The sequence below is a fragment of the Peromyscus maniculatus genome, chromosome X (assembly GCF_049852395.1).
Source record: "Peromyscus maniculatus bairdii isolate BWxNUB_F1_BW_parent chromosome X, HU_Pman_BW_mat_3.1, whole genome shotgun sequence".
In the NCBI taxonomy this organism is placed as follows: Eukaryota; Metazoa; Chordata; class Mammalia; order Rodentia; family Cricetidae; genus Peromyscus; species Peromyscus maniculatus.
Window position 1 is genome coordinate 140,686,835 of NC_134875.1, and position 14,795 is coordinate 140,701,629.

At 51.6% G+C, this 14,795-nt stretch overlaps 1 protein-coding gene and 1 pseudogene across 2 annotated transcripts in view; both read left to right on the plus strand.

The window, feature by feature from the left end:
- Window positions 1-1,062: 1,062 nt before the first annotated feature.
- Window positions 1,063-14,795, plus strand: part of Fgd1 (FYVE, RhoGEF and PH domain containing 1) — a 45,850-nt gene continuing 32,117 nt past the window's right edge. Inside the window, exons 1-2 of one of the 2 annotated variants that reach the window (XM_042269701.2) lie at window positions 1,063-1,198; window positions 1,288-1,410. Coding sequence is in view for 1 of the 2 variants with exons in the window: in XM_006995639.3 (XP_006995701.1) it covers window positions 2,929-3,235 (307 nt within the window). In the remaining variant the exon portion in view is untranslated. Of the gene's footprint in view, window positions 1,199-1,287; window positions 1,411-2,737; window positions 3,236-14,795 lie in introns of those variants that run through there. The other variant, XM_006995639.3, reaches the window with a different exon arrangement.
- Window positions 7,994-8,092, plus strand: LOC121825922 (U6 spliceosomal RNA; annotated as a pseudogene).

Genomic DNA, 14,795 nt, shown 5'->3' on the forward strand with positions numbered 1-14,795 from the left:
AGGGGGTGAGGGCTGGAGAGATGGCTGCTCTTCCAGAGATCCTAAGTTCAATTCCCAGCAACCACATGGTGGCTCACAACCATCCGTAATGAGATCTGGTGTCCTCTTCTGGCCTGCAGGCATACATGCAAATAGAGCAGTCATGTACATAAAATACATGAATAAATAAATCTTTTAAAAAATATATTTTATTTTATTTTTATGTGCATTTGTGTTTTTGCCATGCATGTCAGGGTCCCCTGAAACTGGAGTTACAGACAGGTGTGAACTGCCATGTGGGTGCTGGGAATTGAACTCACATCCTCTGGAAGAAGAGTCAGCGCTCTTAACCCCTGAGCCACCTCTCCAGCCCAAATAAATAAATCTTAAAAAAAAAAATACAGACTGCTGTCTTTCTGTGTTTCCTCTCTGCACTCTCTTCCTGTGTTTCCTCTCTCTGTTCCTTCTCTGCTCCCTCCCCCAGGCCTGGCTGTCTCTCTCCCCTCTTTCCCTTTCAATAAATTCTCTGCATATAGTATAGAGAATAGATTCCAGGGTCCACTTGCTTTACAAGTGAGTGCATTTTGCCTAGCTTGCATGAGAGCCTGAGTTTGATGTCCAGAGGTGAAAAATAATTAAGAATAGATTCCAGGGAACAAGAGTGAAGCAGGGAAACTGTGAGGGTAATGCACATTAGAAATTGTGCTGGCCTAAACCCGGGCAGTGGCAATGGAAATCAAGAGACTATATAAATAGACTTTGGAGATATTCCTGTAAATGACAGGACTTGGTAATTGCATGGGGGTGTGTGGAAGAGAGAGAGAGAGAGAGAGAGAGAGAGAGAGAGAGAGAGAGAGAGAGAGAGAGAGAGAGAGAAGAGCCAGGGTATAGTTAGGGTTTCTACTTTGTCTGGATGTGAAGTATTTCAGAGTCATCAGCAAAGAACTGATAACCTAAACCAGGGGAGCAAATGAGATATTAAGGGAAAAGACCAGAGAGCCCAAGAGACAAGGAAGAACCTGAAAAGGAAGAAAGGAGAAAAATAAACATCGTGTTATGTCATAGGGAAGTAATTTCAGGGGGAGGGAGTGGTCACTACCCAAATGCTACCCCAAAGCCAAGTAGGATGACCTCTGAAAAGAGTCTTTTGGATTTCCTGACATAAGCTATGGCAGACGTTTGGGGGAAGGAGTCAAGGTGAATTGGAGCAAGGTTAAAGGTAAGTGGGAGGTAGGAAATGAGGCACTTGAGTGTGAGCAAGTCTTGAGTCATATGTAGAAAGAACATTTTTGATGATTGTTTTTTTAGATGAAAGATACCTGAGTGTATTTAAAGTCGTTGAGAAGGAACTCGGGACAAATCCAGAGGTTCGGCGTTAAGAATTCAAGACCTCTTCTCTCGTGTCTCCTGTTTATTCCATGTAGTAAAGAGGTAAGGCACAAGTGACTTGCTTCTCTCTCCACAGGACTTGCCTATAATTGGCTCAAAAAGGGCTAAGTACTGGGGGACAAATCAAGATGTTGGGGAGACTAGACTTGAAATGGCCACTGTGGGTGAGAGTTAACTAGGAAATGGTGGGGAAATGGAAGAGGAGAAAGTTGACTACTAATAGAGCGACAGGTCAGTTCGGAGGGACTTGTGGAAGCTGGAAACTGAGGGTTTATCATGACACAAAACTGGAAAATTGTAGTATTATCCAGTAGTGTTCAGCTGCCTGGGCACAAGTATTGGGGGGGGGGGAGGCAAACAGTTGGACCGATTCAGGATTGGGTTGCTTCCAGTCGAATAACGGACAAAACAAGGAACTGAGGCTAAAAGACTGGGAAAGTAAAGGACGGTGAGATCTGGCCTGAGGAAAAGCAGAGTAGCAAAGGATCACTATGAGCCAAGCCTAGCTTAACTCTGAAATACGTGGAAAGGCTTCTGGGAAAGAGAGTGATGGGAGAGCGGAAGAAGACATGAGATGCGACGGAAGGGTAGATTTTGGAAATTGAGCCGGGAGATTTGCTTCTGTGGGACCAGGGAAGGATGGGAAGGAAAGCCGAAGGGAAGTTCAGGGCCAGCAGAAGGAGGGCCTTAAGCTCCTGCTAGAGGTGAAACTGGCCCTAGCGAGGGGGCGTGGCCAAGCTCAAATCCCGACGAGGGGGCGGGACTCTAGTAACTGGGTCCCAGCGCCGCGGTGGCTGCGGCTGTCTCAGCAACGGCTCGCGCCTCCCCATCCCCCCGGTTCCCAGGGCTCTTCCCGCCCGCCGCGGTGGAGACCCAGGCCGAAGGCGGGGAAGCCCGGTCTGGCCCGTTCCTCTGCCCGCACGGCCGGAGCATCGTCCTGGAGGACTGCCCGAAGGCAAGCCTCATAGTCGGAGAGCGCGGCGCACACGCGCGCCTCCCGGCCACGGCCGTCCTCTCTTCCCTCCTTCCTCTCCTCTCTCCCCTCCCCTCTCCTCCGCCCCCAGCCTCCGCTGCGGCGGGAGGAAGAACCCTTCCCGACCAGCCCAGAGAACCCAGGTCGATTCTCATTCCGGGCGAAAGGAGAGACCCCCGCACTGGGATCCAGCTGGCCGCTCGCCCCCGGCCACGGAAGTGACTGGCCGTCCATCAGGAGAGCGCGCGCCTAGCGCAGCCCCCGACCCTCGCCCAGCCGCTGCCGCATAGACAGCGCTCCCCCGCGGGCCCCCGGCCCCGCCGAGCCCACTCCCCGCTTGGGGCCAGGGCCGGCGATGCCTGGCGCGGCAACGGCAGTGGCCGCGGCTGCTGCTGCTGCTGCCGCCACGGCTGCTGGCCGGAGCCCGGGTCGGGGGCTCCAGGCTCCGCAGTGGGGCTGAGCCCGCAGCCCCGCCCCCCGAGCCTGAGGCCGCTGCTCCGCCGGGCGCCGGGCCTTCTCCGCCCGCGCCTCCGCCCCAGGAACTGGAGCCAAGCGGGGAGCCCGGGCCCCGCGCCCAGGCCCGGACCATGCATGGCCACCGAGTCCCGGGGGGCCCTGGGCCTTCGGATCCCGAACGCTTGGCGGCGAATACCCCTGGCGCCGCTCCACTGGCCTGTGCCGACTCGGACCCTGGAGCCCTGGAACCCGGACTGCCGGTGCGCAGGGGCTCAGGCTCGGCTCTTGGAGGCCCTTTGGATCCGCAGTTTGTCGGACCCTCGGATGCCAGCCTGGGAGCTCCTCCAAGCTCCCGGGTCTTGCCCTGCGGCCCTAGTCCACAGCACCACCGGGCCCTGCGCTTCTCCTACCACCTGGAGGGCTCGCAGCCTCGGCCTGGTGAGTGATCCAGACAGCATGGGAACCTGGGCCACGGGCCTGGTACTGGGAACGGGGTCTTGTTCCAGGGCTTGGGGCCGACGTGCTCACCCTAGCCCCTTGGGTCCCCTCAAACGCTATTCCTCCCCCTCCGGCAGCCTTCAGCCCGGTTCTTTCAGCCTTTTGCTCCTTGCTCTTGTCTGTCCCTTGCGCCCTCAATCCATAAGACTCCTTTCTCTTCCAACTGCTGAGGCTAACAGGAGAGGAAGCACTCCCAAGGAAAGGGGCAGGATTTCAAGGCAGCAATGGGGATGTGGTTGGGGGAATAGGAGAAAAGAAGTCTCCCATTAGCTAAGTGCCTACATTGGTGCATGGCACTGAACTGGGTACTTTTACGAGGATTCTTGTTTCAGCTTCAGGAGCCATCCGAAGTGAATATCATCAACCACATTTTTAGGGGTGTAGATAGAGGCTCTGGGAAGTAACTTGTCCAAGGTCACACTGTCATTATGGAATCCGTGGTCTTTTTTGCTTCCCCAGACTGAAGCGGGAGAGTAATGCCAAGCTTTCTACTTAAGTGATTTCCCCCTTATATACTATTCAGTAGCCCTGAAGTATGAGAAAAAGAGAGAGAGGGAGATGGTGGGCTGACCCTAGACTGTGCTCTTGCTAGGTGTGTGTGGCCAGAGTACAAGGTGGGAGGGAGAAATAGGAGATACTGATGAGAGAGAAAGGTGGAGATGAGCCTGGAGGAGAGGACTGAAGGGGCAGGTAGGTAGAACAGAAAGGTCAGAAGGGAGAGCTGCAGGGCCAGCAGATTGTTGGGAAAGATAATCAGGATGGTTGGTGGCTTTGCAGTGGTGGGACAACTCTAGGTCAGGCTGGGGCCACAGACCTGGCTGGGCCCTTTCAGAGCCCTGAGTATCTGAGCAGCCCAGCAGAGAGAGCCTCTGGGATAGTCATTCTCACATGGGCCCGAGGCTAGGAGCCTTGAAGGAAGAGCAGTGCATACCTGCCCTGTCTTCCCTGCGACTGAGGGAGGTGCTGAGCGACTAGCTGTTTCCAGAGCTCCTCTCTCAGCTTCCACAGGTCACTAGGACTGTGGCTCAGGACCAGGTAACAATTAGTAAAGCATAAAACATGGGCAGGATGTGCCTCTCACTGCTGTCCCGTTGTTTGGATAGTTATGGAACCTCTGGGAGATTTCAACACCCCCCCCCACTCCCCCCATCCCCCCCCCCCCCCCCCCCGCATTGTGAACTGGAGATAGCCAGCTGACAACCCATTTAATGCTCTGCTTGTTGCTTCTGCTGCCTTTCCAAACTCCCCTGGACACATGCTGCGGAGAGGGGGTTACCCCTGCATACTGACTTTATTTTAGCGCCTCCCTTCAGATCCCTGAACACCCACAACTCACCCACTGCAAAGCTCTTGCATTTGCTCTGCCTTGTGTCTGCTAGCCCTTCCCTCAGCCCTCCACCTGGCTTGCTCCTCATCTTTCTGGGCTCAGCTCAAATGTCCCCTCTGAGAGAGACCTTCCCTGACCACTTCTAAGTAGGGCCCCTCTTCTGAATCTCCATCACAGCTGCCAGTGCGTGTCTATCCTTACATTTAATACCGGCTGAAAGTACCCTCTTAGATGTGTCTACTTGGTTATGGCTGTTCTTATGCCACCAGAATGTGAGCTCCTTGAGGGCAAGGGGTTTGTGTCTGTTTTGTTCTGTACTGTATACCTAAGGGACTAACTAGTGTAGTACCTTGTACTAGTGTAGTACATGGCAGGCACTCAATAAATGAAGACGTTTCTTCAGCAAACGTCTGAATAGATGGTAAGGAAACACACAGTGGACCCTCTGTAACTATTGCCTAAGAGGACACCGAGTTCCCACTCAGCAAATACTCTTGGTCTGGGAGTCAGTAGCTAGGAAGGTCTTGACCCTTGGCCTCTGGCCTCTCTAGTCAACATGGAGTGGATACTGAGCTTGCTTTTCTCCTCCAGCAGTTAGTTCTTCCAAATTCCAAAGCAGAGTACCTTTCCCCAATCGTTCTCCTCTTCTCCCCAGATGAACACACTGCTTTCAGGATCCTTTGCCCCAGTTAAGTCCTTGCCTCTATAATAGCATGATGGGCGTCTTTTATTTTTTTAGCTTTTTTAAATTTGGATTTTTGAAACAGGGCTTCTCTGTAACCCTGGCTGTCCTGGAACTCACTCTGTAGACCAGGCTGGCCTTGAACTCACAGAGATTTGCTTGCCTCTGCCTCCCGAGTGCTGGGACTAAAGGTGTGTGCCACCACTGCCCGACAGGTGTCATATATTCATATATATATAAATTTTTAGGACAAGAGGTTTCTCTGTGTGACAGTCCTGGCTGCCCTGGAACTTGCTTTGTAGACCAGGCTAGCCTTGAACTCAACTCACAGAGAACTCTGCCTCCCAAGTGCTGGGATTAAAGGCGTGCGCCGCCGCCGCCGCCGCCGCCGCCGCCGCCGCCGCCGCCGCCGCCGCCGCCGCCGCCGCCGCCGCCGCCGCCGCCGCCGCCGCCGCCGCCGCCGCCACCACCACCGCCCAGCTAGGTGTCTTTTATTTTAATAAAAGGTAAAGATTGGGAATAAAAACGGTGTCAGGAAAAGACTTGCTCTCCCATCTAGCCATTCCTAACTTACTGTATGACCCTGGATGAATGGCTTCAGTTGTTGGTGCCTCAGTTCCCCTCATCTAGAGAATGATATCTAGGAATCTGTAAGATTCTTGTTTGCAAAGCCCTCAGCCACTGAGGACTTAAGAATACAGTATGAAGAGAGAAAACCCTTCTGAAGAAGAGGCTGAGGAATTTCTCAAGTCCTGACAAGGCGGGCACTGAGCCATATGATTCACAGTAGCATGGGCTGTGAGAGGCCCGCCTCCCCCTCTGCACAGCCAGCCCAGGGGTAGGCACAAGTGACTTGCTTCTCTCTCCACAGGACTTGCCTGTAATTGGCTCAAAATGGGCAGGATTGGTGGTTGGAGAAGGGTGTGTATAAGAGGAAGAGCAGGAAGGAGGGAGAGAGACACACAGAGATACACAGAGAGAGACAGAGACCTGAACTTCAGTGAAAGGGCTGGAGACATTTCAGTCCACATGTTAAGCTATTCATGTGCCTGCTGGCTTCCTCCTTCGTTCTCCTGAGGCTTTTATTGAATCACCAGCCTTTGGTCCCAGTGGCATATCCCAGAGCAGCAGGGGGGTGGGTGGTGTGAAAATAATAATTATGTCTTATCCATTTGAAGAGCTCTGAATTACCTCTGGGCCCTTTCTTTTGGTTATTCTGTCCTGTTTCTGGTGGAAAGTGTTATGCTCCTTTCCTAGGCTGATGAAGCCCAAGGCTTCCTTGGGTCACTGGGATAACCAAGTGAGAGAGATACCAGAGAGGTTGTGGAGAGGGTTAGCATAGGGATTTGGAAGAATCCTACTGAATCCTCACAACTGAGGCCCACAGTGTCTTCCCACATGCTGGGGCTTGGAGACAGCTTGGGGCCCGACCCTAACTCAGTCAAGGGAGTTGGACTTGATGTTAGGGTCATCTTGTTTGTTTGTTTGTTTGGTTTGTTTTTTTTTTTTTTTTTTTTTTTGAGACAGGGTGTAACAGCCCTGGCTGTTTTGGAACTCGCTCTGTAGCCCAGGCTGGCCTCGAACTCACAGAGATCCGCCCGCCTCTGCCTCCCCAGTGCTGGGATCAGCTGTTTTGTGGGGGGTGAGAGAACAGCTAATGAAAGTAGCAGAAGGAACTGGTTCGTTCTTGGTTACATCTTTAGAGACTCAAATTGTTCAGTGCTGCAAAGTCCCTAGACACTGGCTGCTTCTGGGCTTTCTACCCTCGGTAAGCAGTAGAATTCTTTGTTGACCTTGAACAATAAATGTCATTCTCAGAGCTCCAGAGTCTTGGAGTTAGAATCCAGGAATCTGGTTTCAAAAAAGATTCCCAGATAAGGGACAGGCGTAATGGCGCACACCTTTAATCCCGGGCAGAGGCAGAAGGATCTCTGGGTTCCAGGCCGCCAGGACTACATAGTGAGACCCTGTCTCAACAAGAGCAACAAAAGATTCCCAGAAGATTTTGGTGCATAGCCTAGGGGTAGAAAGAAGCCAGGCTTATTTTCCGATTGAGTCAATGGAGACTCAGAGAGGCGGTGATTCAGCCGTGGTCCTATAGCGGGTGAGCAGTGTCTCTGAAGTCTTCTTCCTAGAGTCACATATGAAAGTCCTCAACTCACTCCAAGCTCAGAAAGGAAGCATGGGTTTTAAGAAAGGGACTTAATCCCTTGCCCCCATGTACACAAACACTGGGTGCCTCAGTTTACCTTTCTCTCCTGCTTTTGTGATGGCTGACATTTGACTGTTGTTAAGTTGGAAGACCGTTGAGGTTCTGGAACTTTGGGCATAGGACATTTGGAATCAGCAGTGCCCAATGCAAGGCTCCATCCTGTCTCAAGGGAAGGGACTGAGAAGAATGTCTACTAAGGCTCATAGACCTAGAAAACATGGAGGTCAGTTCAGCTAGAAGGTCTGGTGTCAGCAAAGACAAAGCAAACACGAGGCGCTGATTAGAGGCCCTGATTAGAGGAGCAGTACAGGGGAAGAGTGGAGGAATAAGGCTAGCAATGGGACTTTGTCCTGAGGGCACGCAGGCTGGTCGAGGGCTTGTTCATGGGGAAGTGATGTGCTTAGGTGCCGGTGTTCCAAAGTTTCGTTAAGTGCACATGGAAAATGGATGGAAGGGATTAAGAGCAGAAGTGTGTGCTTGCTTTAGCAGCATGTATGCCAAAATTGGAATACAGAGAAGAATAACATGGCCCTGTGCAAGGATAACAGGCCAATTCAGGAAGCATTAAGCCGCCTAGGCGGTGGTGGCTCACACCTTTAGTCCCAGCACTCTGGGAATGTGAGTTCCAGGCCAGCCTGGTCTACAGAGTCAATTCCAGGATAGCCAAAGTCATTTAAAGAAACCCTGTTTCTTGCCAGGCGGTGGTGGCGCACACCTTTAATCCCAGCACTCGGGAGGCAGAGGCAGGTGGATCTCTGTGAGTTCGAGGCCAGCCTGGTCTACAAAGTGAGTTCCAGGAAAGGCACAAAGCTACACTGAGAAACCCTGTCTCGGGGGGGGGGGGGCGGCGGAAAAAGTGGAAGCATGCGGAGGGGACAAACTTGTGAGTGTCATGTATTTTGTGAAAGGTGATGGTAGTGTAGGTTAAAGTTGCAGCAGGTGGAAGGTGGATTGGAAGAACATTTAAGTTCCAACATGGACAAGCCTTGGTAATGGCTGTAGAGGTCAAGGAAGGAGGAAAAATCCAGGATGGTTTTGGGTAGTCTTCTGAAACCAGCTGTCGTGATCTAGTGGATGATAGTGGAGCCATCTACACAAGAGAAGGAGCCAGTTTAGGGGAAAGTGATGGGTTGTGTTTGAGACCTAGGAGGATAGCTAGGTAGTGATGGTCAGCAGACATTTGGATTTAGGGTTATACATCTCCAGAAAGGTTTCTATGTGAGAGATGTTTGGGAGTGTTCACCACCAACATACACCGTAAACCACAAGGTGGCTCTTCCTCAGGGTGTGAGTCTGAGGTTCTGTTGCATCCTTGAAGACAGATGCTGAGGTCAGTAGAGCCACATTCTGATAAGTCTCTTTGTGTGTGGCAGCTTTAAAAACATTTGCATGGGGGAAGAGACATGGCTCAGCGGTTAAGAGCACTGACTGATGTTCCAGGGGACCCGGGTTCAATTCCCAGGCCGGCTGGTGTCTGATCACATCAGGATTTTTAAAAAAAAAGCCATTTGCATGGAGGTGAGGCCTATTGCACACACACTGAGAATAGCTGGCTTTTGCAAAGAACTCCTGAAAGGCAAATCAAATATTACCGGAAAAGTGTTTGTGTGGCTCCTTCCTTGTTTTCCATGGTGAGGGCATCTGAGAGGCCTCAGGAGGTTTGGTTTAGTTTGGTTTCTTGGAGGAAAACAGAGGGGTCTCAGGCTAGAAACAGTGATGAGCTAGGTGGTGAGGTTTGCGGGATTTTGGGAGAGCCCAGGTTTGGGAAACATCTTAGATTTGGTTCCTCGTCAGCTGGAGCTTTTCAATTAAACAACAAAATGTCAAGACTGGGTAGGTGGGCAAGAGGGCTTCCCCGGATTAGAGGAATTGAACGTGTCCAGTGTAGCTGCATGGCGCTCCACTTTTCAGCCCTTGCAGATGTCCTATCCAAGGAAGGCCCAGTGAGGGCCCCTCCTCCCTCCAGAGTGAGTGACAGCTAACTGTACCCTACTCAGACACAAGCAGTGGCTTTCTGCAGCCAGTTAGCTAAATGCCTTAGGCAGATGTGGTGCTGGCCAGACGCTGGCTGGGTGGGGCTAGGACCTGTCTGGAATGAGGGCAGGAAGCATAGCCTGTCGTTGGCTAGCCTCTTGGATTGAAGTTCCTTAATGCAGAGAGAACAGACACCCCTCGAGCCACAAAGCCAGCCCTCCGGGGCTCTAGTGTCCCGTTCCTTCAGCCTGGAAGGCATTATACCTCCAGAATACCTGGAGTCAAGGTTCTAGGGCATCCACTGACAGGACCTCAGCACTCCCGGATCGGCCATTGGTTCCTTATGCTCCCCGGCCTCACTTCCCATCTCACAGCTTAGCTTCCCCATCTCTAATATTGCTTATCCCATTTGCCTGGGGTATCATGTGACATAATAAATACTTGGTGAACCTTGAAGAGAGAAAGGTGGGGAGAGGAAGCTGTTTCCTTAACATGTCTGTCGACGGCCGACAGTGCGCTCAGCGTTGTGAGGTGTGCTGAGACATGTCCCTGTCCTCGTGGAGCTCACATCTAGCAGGAAAGACACGCCGCAAGTCATTCCCAGCACAGGTGTTTCAGGGACACATGGAGAGGAGGCAGGTGACACATTACTGTTCAGACCTGAAGGATAAGTAGATGTCCAGAGGTGAGAAGACGTGGGGAACGACTTCAGGCTGCAGAATGAACGACTTGTGCCAAAGCCCCGGGCGGAAGAAAGCACTTTCGAGGAATAGACAAGAGGCCATTGTGGCCCAAGGATGGGTGTGGGGCAGTGTTCATGAGCTTAGGCCTTTCTTGTTCCTCTTTTCTGGAGTTCAGAGTTCACCCCAAGGCTAGAAGAAGCCTGGCTGGACTATGGAGAGTGAGGGCCCTGAGGATGGAGGGAAACCGAGACTGGAAGCGGACATTGTATGGACTCCAGAGCTACTAAAGGGCCCCTGTCTGCAGGACTTGGGAGTTGGTTGGTAGAATGAGTTAAGGAGTGGTGGAGAAAGGTCAGTCTGTGACTTGGACCGCTTGGGTGAATGGAGGTGCTTGCTGTTCTTGGAATGGGAAAGGCAAGAGGAGGAGGAGGAGCCAACTGTTGGCTGGGGTAGGGATGTTTATTGTTTTTAGGACACACTGGGTCTTAGGAGCCCCGACGTAAGACTTCATCTAGAACAGTGTGCAATAGGCACCAGATGTATCTTCCTGGGCCCCCCAAGTAAGGACAGGATGTAAGTCACAGGTGTGTGACCAGAGCCGCCAGGGCACAGGGGGCTATCCTGCTGCCTTTTCCCTTTCGGCTGTCTGCCCCACTTCCTGCCTTGTGCTTCACCGTGGCCCTGAAAGGGAAAGGGTTAAGTCGCTGAGCAAAAGTCTGCTCTGGAAAGTGGGAAAGGCAGGGCTGGCAGGGCTGGCCGGGCTGGCCCCTGGGAGCTGCAGCTGGCATAGAAGCCCTTCCGCTAGCCCATCAGGCCAGCGCTGCCTGCCTGCCTGCCGCCGCCACCGCCGCCGCCGCCCACGCTGCCTCCTTTGCTTTGCCTTCACCTTCTCTGCCCGCCCCCCCCCCAGCTTCTTCCTGGCTCCCCCAGCCCGGGCCTCCCTACCTAATACATTCCAGGTGTAGGTACAACCCCTCTCACACTGCAGGGCAGCCAGGGAGGGAGTTAGGGAAGGTGGAAGTCTCCCTCGCTGTGCCTCTTTGAGGGTGAGTTCCCCAGTCTCTGGGACTTTCTCTCTCCGGAGAATTCCTTCCGGGATCTTTGAGCCATGTCTCTTGCAGTGATGGGGAGAGGCCCCCCCTCCCAGACCCACGTCTGCTACCTTGGAAAGTTTCCTGTGGTCCTGCTTCTCCGTGCCTCAGTTTTCTTGAGTATAAAATGCCTTGCAATTCCCACCTCTTAGGGCTATCGTATGGATTAAATGCCACAGGCAAAGCCCAGAGGACCATTGTGGCCATGTTCAACAGATGGTCCTGGCCTGCCATTTTGCCTGCATCCCTCGGTGACTTCCATGCCCCAGGCAGACCACCTTGTGTCCATCTCCATTCTGACTTGTCCCATTTTCTGTCTTTCCTCTTACATCTATCTGGGTTTCTGAAGGTTTCCTGCCTCCTGCTTCCTTGTCTTTGTCCCAGAATCTTTCTTTATTGAGGTTTGTTTGTTTGGGTTTTGAGACAGGGTTTCGTGTAATCCAGGCTGGCCTTAAACTTATTATGTAGTTGGGCTGGCCTTGAACCCTTGGTCCTGCCCCTTGTCTCCCAAGTGCTAGGATTACTGCCATGTACCACCATGCCCAGTTTTCTTTTTATAGCTTTTCCTCTCCTAACTCCTCTGTGTATGCGGTTCTCAGATTGGAGCAGGCTTCTAGTGGGTGGGAGGGTGGATGCATTGGTTTTAGGGGGACAACCCTGGGGTCAAGACAGGGGTCAGAGGGATCATCCCTCTAGTGGCTTTGTCCTCACCGGGAGGGTGATTCCAGCCAGCGTGGCAGCCCCAGCACTGGGTAATTACTGTCCCCAGTGCTCCCAGCTGCAGCTCCACTCCCTTCCCTTCCTGTCCTCTGAAGTCCCCAGCTCCTCCCAGGGGTGGAGCTACCCCTCTGTCCAGAGAAGACCAGAGGAGGTGGCCAGGCCTTAATAGCAATCCAGCAGATAGAAACGGGATGGGCCACATGTGCTCTTCGGTAGCAGTGGTTGGTCTCCCTCTCTCTGTCTCTCTCTGTCTCTGTCTCCCTCTCCATGTCTCTTTCTCCCTCTCTCTGTCTCTTTCTCCCTCTCTCTGTCTCTTTCTCCCTCTCTCTGTCTGTCTTTCTCTCTCTCTGTCTCTCTGTCTCTCTACCTCTGTCTCTGTCACTCTCCCTCCTTCCCTCTCTCTGTCTCTCTCTCCCTCTCTCTGTCTCTCTGTCTCTCTGTCTCTCTCCCTCTCTTTGTCTCTGTCTCTCTCTCTCCGTCTCTCTGTCTCTCTGTGTGTGTGTGTGTGCCTGTCCTTTTGACAGTCTTTGTCTCCACGGGTTGTTTTCTGTCTTACTGTTCTTTCTGGATGCTTGTGTCTAAGTTGTCTGTGCATCTGTGTATGTGCATGTGGGTCTTTGCGTCACTGTGTGCTGTGTGCTCTAGATTATGTCATTTGGCTCCGTCTTAGCCCTGGGAGTTTCTAGCTGCTTCTCTGTTGGGTCTGCCTGTTTTATCTGTTTGTGTATCTGTCACTATGCTCCCCTAAGTCAGGGTTCTAAGAGTGTGGCTGGGCTAGCATAGGGGTGCTGGCCTGCATCTTTTGGCATTTCCTGCCAGTCCTTCCTATTCTGGAACCTTCTTGCAAACCCAGCGCACTCTATCCTTTAGTCACCTGCTTTCATCATCTGTACACCTTTCCAGGCATCTACACTTTTCTTGTCTGTAGGACCATTCTGAGTCCATCTGTGTATACAACAAAAACACACCCTATTTGGGACAGCAGCTCAACTTAAAACCCCCTCCTTTATAAAGTCGTCTTCATCCTCCTCCCAAGTATGATTTCTTTCCCAGCTCAGCAAAGCCCCACGAACCGTGCTCTGTGACTACACACAGACACACCTAGGATCCAGCTGCAGCTCAGTTTCTCCAGCTGTGGAGCTTCAAGTCAGTTACTTTGCTGCTTTTTGCCTCCCTTTCATTTCCTTCCTTCCTGTCCTCCCTCCCTCCCTCCTTCCTTTCTTCCTTCCTTTTCCTTTTCTGTCATTTTTTTTTTTTAAATTGCAACACATTCTCACTGTGTAGCCCTGGCTGTCCTGGAACTCATTATATAGACCAGGCTGGCCTCCAACTCAGAGAGCCACCTGCCTCTGCCTCTCTGAGTGCTGGGATTAAAGGTGTGTGTCACCACCACACCTGGCTGTACCTGTCTCTTTATGTATACAATGGAATTAATGGCTCATAGAGTTATTAGGAGTATGCCACAGGAAAGTATCAACACGATGCCCGACCTAGAATAAACGTTCACTAAGCATTTGAATCTCCATACCTCATAGCATCTATTAAATAGCAGCTTAGTGTAGCGCCATTGGTGGTGTGCTTGATTGGCACACACAGAGCCCTGTGTTGGGTCCCCCCAGCACCGCATGAACGCCGTGCACTGGTGTCTATCTGTAATCCCAGCACTCTGGAGGTGGAGGCAAGAGCATCACTAGGAGTCTAAGACCAGCCTGGACTCACTATGTAGTGAGTTCCAGGCTAGCCTCGGCTACAATGTGAGACATTGCTAGAAGAAGAACAAAAAAAAGGAGGAAGAGGCTGAGGAGGCTGAGGAAGAAGAGGTCCCTGCTGCTAGGTCAGACATGGACTCTGTAGATGGAGACGGAGATTATAAACTCAAGATCATTCTGGACTACATAGGGATTTTTGAGGTCAGTCTAGGCTAGAGACCATGTCTTAAAAAAAATATGACAGCTTAAGTTCTAGAGAATTCTATATATTCTTCAGTCCTCAAAGGGGATTTGAATTCAGGGACTGCCTGACAAATATTATATGAAATAGCTTTCTTGACATTCTAGGTCCAGAAGAGGCTTGGCCCTTTCAAGAGTTGGGACAAGGAGCCTCTAAGGCTGCTACCCAAGGCCAGAGCCTATCAATCAATATAGGGTAACCAGCAGGGCTGGCATGGTGTTTAGTGGGTAAAGACACTTGCCTTGAAAGCCTGTTGACCTGAGTTCACCCCCAGAACCCATGTAAAGGGGGAAGGAGAGAACTACCTTCACAAGGTTGTCCTCTGACCCCCTCTGTAATAATAATAATAATAATAATAATAATAATAATAATAATAATAATAATAATAATAGATTAACAAACTTAAAAAGGTAAACTCCACAGGTATAAGAGGCCTAAATAACTACTTAACATGAAAAGCCACGAGTTGCCCTTTCAGTATTTTTGTTTCAATTGGCCTGCTCCCCTTTTTTTTGGTTTTTCAAGACAGGGTTTCTCTGTGTAACAGCCCTGGCTGTCCTGGAACTCACTCTGTGGACCAGGCTGGTCTCGAACTCACAGAGATCCACCTGCTGCTGCCTCCCGAGTGCTGGGAATAAAGGGGTGTGCCACCACCGCCTGGCAGCCTGCTCACTAGGGGATTCCATATAAAACTCTTGGAATATTGGAAGCTCTGAAATACAGGGCACTATTCCTGTGAGGATGGAGAATGGACGGTGTCTGTTGCATTGTGAGGCATGTACTCTATAGTTTACCTAGTTCCCACCATTCCCTATTACTTTATCCTGTCTTCTTCTACAGAAAGCTCCTCACTTCACACAA